We start from the raw sequence: 9,563 nt of genomic DNA on the forward strand, positions 1-9,563 counted from the left end.
CTTCCGTGGGGGATCCTGCCGAAGCCTGTCCCACCGGCTCCGGGTCCTGCCCGGCCTCCGGAGCTGTCTGGTCTTCGCCCTCGAGCCCGGTGGCCCTAGTTTTGTGTCCCTCTTCCGGACCACCCTGCTTTAGGTTTTGGACTTTTGTGGGGTTTTTTTTAGGGACGTCTGGAATCCGTCCCTTGAGTGGGGGGGTTCTGTCAGGATTCTCATGTTATGTCACGTTTGTAGTTTTGTATGTCTGGTTATGGGTGTTTTCCTCCTTGTATATTGTCTGGTCCTTCTTCCTGTGTTTTTCCTCCCTGTCGTTAGTTTCCCTGGTGTGTCTAATTGTCTGATTGTGTTCACCTGTCGCCCTTGTGTTTCTCCTCCCCTGCCTGGCTGTTTCTCGTCTTGTGATTACCCCTCCCTGTATTTAGTCTTGTCTCTTCCTGTGTTCAGTGTTGGTTTGTCTTTTGTTGGTGACTGTGGTCACTGGGGAGTGTTCCGTTTGTCTATATTATCCTTGAAATAAAGGCATTTTCAGCGTTATCTGCCTTTGGGTCCTGCTTGCTTCACTCACCGTAACACATATGACACATGTTGGTAGGACCTGTGATGCATTATACAGTGTGTGATAGTGATTAGTGCTGCATCAGGCAGAGTGACGGAGTACCTGGCCAGCTGGAAGCGCAGCGAGGTTCGGGGGTGGTACATCTCCAGCTGAGCCACCAGCTCAAAGGCAGACGGAGCGATCATCGTGATGAGAGACACCACCACACTCACCTGGAGGGAGGGGGAGCATGAAGACACAGAGGCACATCTCAACTGAAAAGTGATTATACAATATACAGATGCTCTGCCTCTCAGCAAAGATCTTCATTTATCAGGCTCAGTCGTCTCTTGGTGAGACAAAATATTTCATCTCAGCACTTACTATGTCAGAATAAATGATGATTATATGCTGTTTGTTAATTTTTGTATGTCCTATTCTACCACTAAGTCATTTTTATTTCATTTCTAAATAAATATCTTTGAGGCATAAAACTTTGTTAAAAGAAAGTACATTTAAATTATGAATAACTAGGAGATACATTTACATTGCCATATATAATGAAATTAGAATGACCACCTTGCTGTCACAGGAAAGCAAACCATCCATATCTGTCCAAAAGGCCAACACTAAGAAATGTATGAGAAATCATAATATAACTTTTTTAGTTATGGCCAAAAAACACATGTTTTTTGAGGTCACATAGACCTTGACCTTTGATTGCACATTTAATTAGATATTTCATGTGTCCAGTAGGACTTTGTGCATATCTAAAGAAATTCCCTCCATGTGTTCCTGATATAGGAGGACAGATGGACAGACATGATACAGCTGTCACTGGCTCAGAGCTATAATAACACATGTTTAATATTGAAATATTCAATTAGACCAATCAGACATTGATTATTTTGCCACCATGATTACAATGCCTGACTTATGTACAATAAGAGATGATGGAAATACGAGTCACTGACACTGGATCAGTGTCCACTTGTATTGATTCCTCTGTATTGTATGTTGAATAATATAATCAGACTGATGGTAATGAGAAGATGTCCGCTCTGCTCTTCTACCTCGTTCTTCTCCCACAGCGTCAGCTCCGGCTTCTCCTGCTCCAGTTTCTGAGAGCGGTCCACCACAAAGTAGATGATGTAGATGCTGCCGGCCAGAGACAGAAGGACCAGGATGTTGGCGAGGATCCGCAGACTGATCAGAACTGCCCTGAGGAAAGACGCACACACACTTTGATCAGGGAAGGAGCACATGTTTTCTCTTCAGACATCTGCAAGTTCACGTCATTTCTAAAATGTTTTATATTATATATTTTCTGCCACTGCTACCCTCTGTTCATATAGCCTTTCAAAAGCCCCAGCATGCATTATCAGATATGGAAGAAGTACTCAGATATTTTACTTACTTACAAGTAATAATACCTCAAAGTACCCACTAATCGGAAAAGCCATTTTTGGAATTATTTATATTGTATCAAAGGGTTATATTTATTGATTAATTAATTTGTACATCATTTGCTGCAAAAAATATAAATACTCAGGTAAATGAAAAATGCACTCTCCTCTACTGTCTATGTGAGCTGAGTTATAGGATAAATAATATTTTTACAGCCGTATTTCAGAGTGGAAGATGACATTTAACGTGATATCTGAGGTATGCAGGGAGATACAGGACACATGCGTATTTAATTTTAATATCTTCTGTCATCTCATATTAGTGATTTACTGTCAGTTCAGGATGAGTGCACATCGCTGTGTATCAACTGAAGAGCAACACAGGGTGCTGTAAATCAACTGGGTTAGAGAATGATTCAAAGGGTTATCCAAAAAGGAGAAGAACAAGAAGAAGAACAAACAAGTTAGAAAGACACCTACAGACTGGTATCCTTCTTCTTTTCCTGCTCCTCAACAATGGCTTCCTGTGAATAAAAACCAAGTATTACACTGTGACAGCCCCCTGTTAATAGCATGAGTTCACAGCAATCAATCTCAACATGTTCTGTGAATTGAAAGTGCTAGATACACGAAGACAGAACAGAAAAAAAAAAATGCTTTCGCTTGGAAAGTGAATGCAGATGTATGTAAGTCTAACTGGATGTTCACTATGTGTCCAAGTGTCTCTGACCCGGATGTTGTTGACGATGGCGGCTCCTTTGCTCTCTGCAGCCTCAGGGTTCCCGATCAGGTAGTCCCAGGCACAGAACACCCTCCAGCAGAACGTGAAGTTCTCATCGGAGGCGCTGGCCAGGCTCATACGAGAGTTCTTAGCCATTCTGAAGGAGGATTCAATAATCAGAGCACATTAGCAAACCATACAATATATTAAAACAAATGTAGAATGGTAATGCTAGTTAGGTGACCAAAGAGTTGATCAGTCGAACTTCAGTTCAGCTTTGGCCTTCACAACAATTATGAAGTTATCATTCCTACATATTTTGTTCTATTTAGTTTCTTATAACTCACTGGTTTTACTGATATTAAGCCTTGCCGTTTTGCATTGTCCCACTGATTGACAGGTAGGTGTTGCTACAGTATCTGCTCAGCTGCGTGATCTGGCCCCGCTTTAACTCCAGCATTGATACCCATTTTTTTAGATAGATTGGGAACCAAGATGGCTACAGATAGAGAGACACCTTTGAGCTTTACAATTGCTCATCATTAAAATAAAATATGATGTCACAGAGACCACAGACTGTGGTTGCCACACAACTGATTGGTTTCAGGCACTCATTCATTTATTCAGTTTTAAATGGTGCAGTGGCTTCTCATTAGTTTTAGTTTTTTTGTCCTCAACTTCAGGCAAACCATTACAGTATCACATTATCCTTGTCCCGTCAGCATGATTTTAATTTGTGTAATGATTACTTTCTTAACAGGACGATGAAACTGTAGGCAAAGACCGCCATCCCAACCAGGAAGTAGGCGAGGGGCAACCGGTACCCCGCACTGCCAATCTTCCTCAGTCTGCCATAGTAACCATAGAATAACACGGAGTACTGCAGGTAGCCCTGTTGAGATCAAACACACACAACACACATTCACAGCAGATTATTATTATTATTATTATATTATCATGTATTATAAGATGCACACGCACAGGTCCAGCTCAGGGTATTGCATAAACTACACACCCAAACGTCATTACCTTACAACTACTTTTAGAAAACTAAAAGAGTAGAACACACCACCCCCGTTCTCAGAGCTCTGCATTGGCTTCCAAAAACATAAGAATACATTTCCAAATTTTACTTTTAACTTGTAAAGTGCTAAATGGACTGGGACCACCATACATGTCAGACATGCAGCTTTGTTACGAGCCACCCAGATCTCTCATATCTTTGGAAGTGGATTTACTCAGCTTTTAGCTTCTATGCTCCGCAGAAATAAACTTCCTGAACATCTGAGGTCTGCCCAAACCCTGAGTTCTTTTAAATCCAGGTTGAAACCCTTTCTCTTTAATGCTGCTTTTCCACAGATCATCTAACTATGGTTGATATGTTTTATCATTGCACTTCAGCACTTCTTGCTGCATTTTCTGTATTTACAATGTCTATTTGTAATGCTTATGTGATGCACTTTAAATTGCCTTTGTGTATGAAATGTGCTTCATAAATAAATGAACGTTAAACTTAACCTGCACTTGATATTTATGGTGTGCAGAAGATGAATTCTAATGTTTTAGGCGACTCCATGATCTTTCCTCCAACACCTCGATCACAAAAGCAGATTGCCTTATCAAACATGATATACTTTATATAAACCTGAATTCAATTAAATTGGTATTTCTATTAAGTAGGCCCTCACAGCATTATGGAACAAAGCTCTGCCTGAATTCATATCAGGAAAGCTATTGAGGGCTGCTCTTTCAGAAAATGCGACTGCAAAGCTGCCAATGCACAGGAAACATTTTATTCACTTAAACATAAATGTGTACAGCCCAGTTCACGATTCTAGGTGTGTAACTTCTGGAAGGTGGTGGTGGCCTTGGAGTGGAGGTCAGGGAGGCATTAAAGTAATGTTTGAATAATGCTCCATTGTGTCTGTAAGTAATGTGCTATTGACAGAACAGTAAAAGGAAAGGGAGACTCACCCCGAGAGACCAGATGGTGTCCAGGTCTTGGGCTGAAGCCAGATGCTCCTTGGGGATAGTTTTACTCCTCGTTGTTCCAAACGGAGCTCCAGCCAGCAGCTAGTACAACAAAATACAGAACAAGTCTAAGTATTAATGCAAATATACATCAAATATATTTTATACAGCAATGGGCAGTGCTAAAAGCTTAAACATATTCACGTAATTCCTTCAATTATTTTACATAATTTGCATTAATTCACTTTGGTGTGAATCAATAAATACTTTACATTAGTTTTTTGTTTTTTTATGTGTGATTTCAAATAACTGTTGCATTGGTTTTTCCTTGTGTTGTGTGGTTTTAACATGATGTTGCATGATGTTGTTTACATTTGAGACTGTGATTAGAGGATGTAAAACAGCTGTGATTACCTGGACACACCCCCACAGCACACTCTCCTAACAGCGCTCTTATTATTGTGAGACTCCCGGAGGCAGACCATAGGGGCAGACGCAACATCTTGCTACTGTAGAAACAGCGTCTCAAGGCTTCTTAACATTTAACAACCTATTAATGATGCATACCCACTTAACGGGAAAAACTCAACTAACAGACGATATTATTAACCATTTTACCTACACGGAACAGAAGTCCAACACCAAGAGTCTAAATCAACACAAGCAAAAAGGGCTAACGGAGCTAACAGGGCAAACGGCTACTTTAGCACATAACTAGCAAAAGCGATCTCTTCTACGTAATTGTATCTGCACAAACAACATATCACATGAAAGCTGATTCCATTGGTGTAAGTCTCATCACTGTACGACCAAAATTCACTGAACTAGCAGCCAGGAAAGAGCAAGAAAACATATTCACTTTACGTAGCTATGATGATAGTTATGTCTTACCTTTGCTGTTTTGTGATCAAAAGTTGTGTTAAAGGGCATAAAAACAGTTAATCCAATGTCTCTGTGTAACTTTAAAATTATTACTGATAATCCATCATTACAATTATAAATAATAAACGGATTATAATTGTTAGCCGACCGGAGCTTCCGGTTTAGGAGGTGCGCAGGCAGCGTCTCGTTTTAAGTTTTAACCTATGGTTTTAACTGAATAATGGTCATGTTTAACATGGATTTATGAACTGCCCCTAATTACCACTCCCCTTCCAGAGACACACTGTCAAACACACTCATACCTGCTTGGTACAGTATGACATTGAAAAAGTTACATTAAATAATAAATACAAACAAATTACAATAAAATGAATGTTGTTTAATCTTCACATCTTTTAATCATGTCTATAATTTGAGCTCCAAATTATTGAAAAGTATCGATAAGAGTATCGAAAAATACCGGTATCGATAAAATCCTAACGATACCCATCCCTATTGGCCAATAATGCAAAATGTCTGCTTTGTGGGACAGGAGAAACGCGGAAGATGAGGACAGAGGAAGGAGGACAAAGGAAGCAGAGGAGTATAACGCAACACAGTTGGAACCACTGGACAGGGGAAGGTCCTTGTGAGGACGTGAAAACGGAAGGGAAAGACAACCAGGAACACAGAAAAACTTTGTTTGAATACAGATAAGTAAAAAGAATGTGATCCTATGCTAAATGAGTGTTAGCGTTTTACCTTAATAAAACGTTGAAATAGTGGCGTGTGGTTCTGTTGGCTTTCCATAGAGAACAGCGCCACTATATTAGTAGAACATTATTTGAACAATTTGATTGCTTTATTTAAATATTTGTACTCTTGCTATTGCCATTTTAAAGACGGTCTTAATCTCGAGAACTTTACCGAATTTGAGTATTTTAGTCATTTTGTTTTATTACGTTTTATTCTTACATTGTTTTTTTGTTTTTTTACCAAATATTTAAAAAAAGATATTTTGGTTGTCGTTTTCTTTTGGAATAAATTACTTTAAATCTTTTAGTTTGTGCTCTATTATTTGACGGTGGAAATTGTTATTTCTGGCATAAAATAAGAACCCAGCTTTTTTGTGTTACATACATACATTGTGCATGTAGCTTATACTAATATAATCATTCAACAATTAGATTTCCTTATAAGACAGAGATGAGAAGATCGATTTTACAAAGGTCTATTTGTTAAAGGGATATGCTATGCTAATCTAGGCAAACAAAATCCTTACTCCAGCTCTGTTCCCAAAGGGAAATGATATCAGAACTGGAGAGTATTTCTTCTTAAAGGAAAAGCAAAGGACCGCAGTGGAGGCTTTTTTCTCAATTGAAAATGTTTGTTCTTGTCTTGCTTCCCATGATAGACGTGATATCTTCAGTAGGTGTTTTCTTCCAAAATGTGTGGTATACATTAAGAATATTTTTAGAGCTATATCTTGTCGTCAGTCAACACTTTCCAACAACAACATTGCACAACAGTGTGGTCTGTTGACCACCGTTTACTCTAGGAAATACAATGACTACAGAAAAGTGACTCATACAACCCCACTTCAAAGATCCAAACTACCTCTTTAAGTGCAGAGCTTTGCTCCTGCAAGGTTAGCCTAGCTTAGCATTATACTGGAAGCAGGGGGAAATGGCTAGTTTAGCAAAACCTCTAGTTACCTTATTATTGTGATGTATTGTATTTTTCTGTAGCAAAATGTATCAACAGTTTTAGAGTTAAAAGGAAACAAACTTACGGAAATAAAAAGTGAGCTACAACCAAGGTCACCCTCCATTCCACCATTGATCACATCATTTAAAGAATGAAACAAACGCAGACATCCAATCTGATGTGGGATGAGATTACTCAGTAAGCAGAGGTGAGATAAAGGAGGGATAGGGTCGGGAGCAATAGTAGGAGTGTCCCAACAAATTGGGGGAGGGTGTAAGAACTAAACAGGGGAATAAGAAAAGGCATTCAGAATGATAGGAAGAGTTATGGGTGGGGAAATTGCTTGTGTCCGCAGCCTGCTGTTTGTATTTGAACTGGTTGAGCTGAAGCTGCTGCAGAATCAGCAGATACACACTCATACTGTGCCAGGAGCCATCAGACTTCACCATCAGGGTTAACCATGAAACCCAGGTGAAAACAAACCTGCATTGTATATTAATGAGATTTGCACTGTATGACTTTTACTCACACCCTCACACTCGAAGCTGGACACATATCTTCACATATATGTATATATGTACATAAAGCTGATCAATATGTACATTCAGCTGATCAGTATATATGTAGGCTACATTCAGCTGCGCATTGTTTTACTTTATGTTGTTATTTTAATCCATACTGTTAATCACAGGATTAACTCTTGTTGTTAGTCTTCTTAATATCCTAGGGTGAACTCTTATCTGTATTGTCCTGTGTTTCACTCTTATTCTGTTGCTGCACCTGCATTTCTGGGGTATATCTTGTCTTATCTTATCATTAAAGGTGGGGTAGGTCATTTTGGAGAAACCAGCTTGAGTGCGCTAGAATTTGAAAATACACAGCCGGAAAAAATCTGCCACTTCCTTACAGAGCCCCTCCTCCAACACACACGAAAGCGCACATGACCAATGAGGGCACGAGATAAGTTTGTGCACAGGTGGAAGGCTGACAGGCAGGTAGGCCATCCAGTTATTTTAGCCGGGCCGGCTCAGATGATTGGTCGTGCTTTTTACAGTACTACGGCTTCCACAGATTAGATTTTTTTATGGATTTTTTGTCAAAGCACTTCAGATATTCATTGCTATCGGGATGTTAAGAGCATTCCATGGAATATAACAAAAAGTGTATCTCGAGCCGGTTTCTCAAACTTACATACCCCACCTTTAATCTGTATGAAAAATCTTTACGAATGAAACCCTCAAAAAGATTGAACCAGAAAGTTCTACTATTTTAAATCAAATGGGATCAAACAGGAGTGTGTGTGTTTAGTCAGCACTTGAGATGAACACTTATGACACTATTTTTTGTATCAAATGTCTTTGACATATGAAGACATTTTAATGAGCTAGATTTGAATCCTGGTAAGTGGCAGGTGTTTAAGTCGTTCATTAAGCAGACTGAAACCTAACCTCTATAAAGTTTTATGGAGATTTCAGTTTATTTCTTCCTTTTTATGTACTGACTTGAATGTAACATGTGATAACATATGTTACACTACACTCTATAGTAGGGCTTTCTGTAAAAAACGTCAACATATCTGGCCTCATGATGCTTTCGCTTGATAACCAGGCAACATCAGATACTCAATAATATGGAATTGTCATTCGGTGGAGGGGTTTAAATCAGAGACTCACTGACCTCTGGCAGCACGATGAAGGCTCCAGTCATGATGGTGAGGACGATGTTGATCCCGAACAGCCAGCGGAGGAAGATGAAGTAGGAGGCCACGCCCGACCCAAAGTGACCTGAACAGGAAGGAGGAGACATACGTTAGACAGGTTTCATACTACTCAGTGATGTAGTGCTACACAACCCAAATGTATCTTTTTATATGTACCTTATGTACACAATGTAGGATGGATAACTGTCATGAACATAAGTACAATTGTCCGTCAACTGCCAGCACATGCCTGGATATGACTTTACTTTACAGATATTAAACAAAATAAATGTTAGCATTTCGGTCATGATTCAGTGACAGAATTACTTTAGATGAAATTATCAGAACAAAGTGGTGACTCACTTTCGATTTTCTTAATCCTAACTTCCCAGGGAATGAACAGAACCAAAATGTTGTAAAGTACACGTGAAAGTTTCTTCAGGAGCTGCAGGAGGAGAAAGAGAAATTATTTAAAAAAATGTGTAACCTCTAAAATAATGTTGTTGAGTTCAGTATATTCATCTGTAATGCCATATAGAAACACCTCCTTTCGTCACTATAGTGTTGCATCTGAGGCTGGATCAATGTCAGGTTGATAAATGTTCATATTTGATCAGTTTGGATGACAGAAAACAGTTTCTTATAATGGTGATAATACATTGATTT

At 39.2% G+C, this 9,563-nt stretch overlaps 1 protein-coding gene across 1 annotated transcript; it reads right to left on the reverse strand.

The window, feature by feature from the left end:
- Nucleotides 1-408: 408 nt before the first annotated feature.
- Nucleotides 409-9,342, reverse strand: LOC104950829 (transmembrane channel-like protein 3; the record flags this gene model as incomplete). Its single annotated transcript, XM_010777406.1, has 8 exons — nucleotides 409-765; nucleotides 1,606-1,753; nucleotides 2,419-2,462; nucleotides 2,669-2,816; nucleotides 3,409-3,551; nucleotides 4,634-4,732; nucleotides 8,876-8,982; nucleotides 9,261-9,342. Coding segments are annotated over 8 exons (978 nt in total), but the record flags the coding sequence as incomplete, so codon positions are not given.
- Nucleotides 9,343-9,563: the final 221 nt, after the last annotated feature.

Source organism: Notothenia coriiceps, unplaced genomic scaffold, assembly GCF_000735185.1.
Source record: "Notothenia coriiceps isolate Sejong01 unplaced genomic scaffold, NC01 NC01_scaffold00018171, whole genome shotgun sequence".
NCBI classification, from domain to species: Eukaryota; Metazoa; Chordata; class Actinopteri; order Perciformes; family Nototheniidae; genus Notothenia; species Notothenia coriiceps.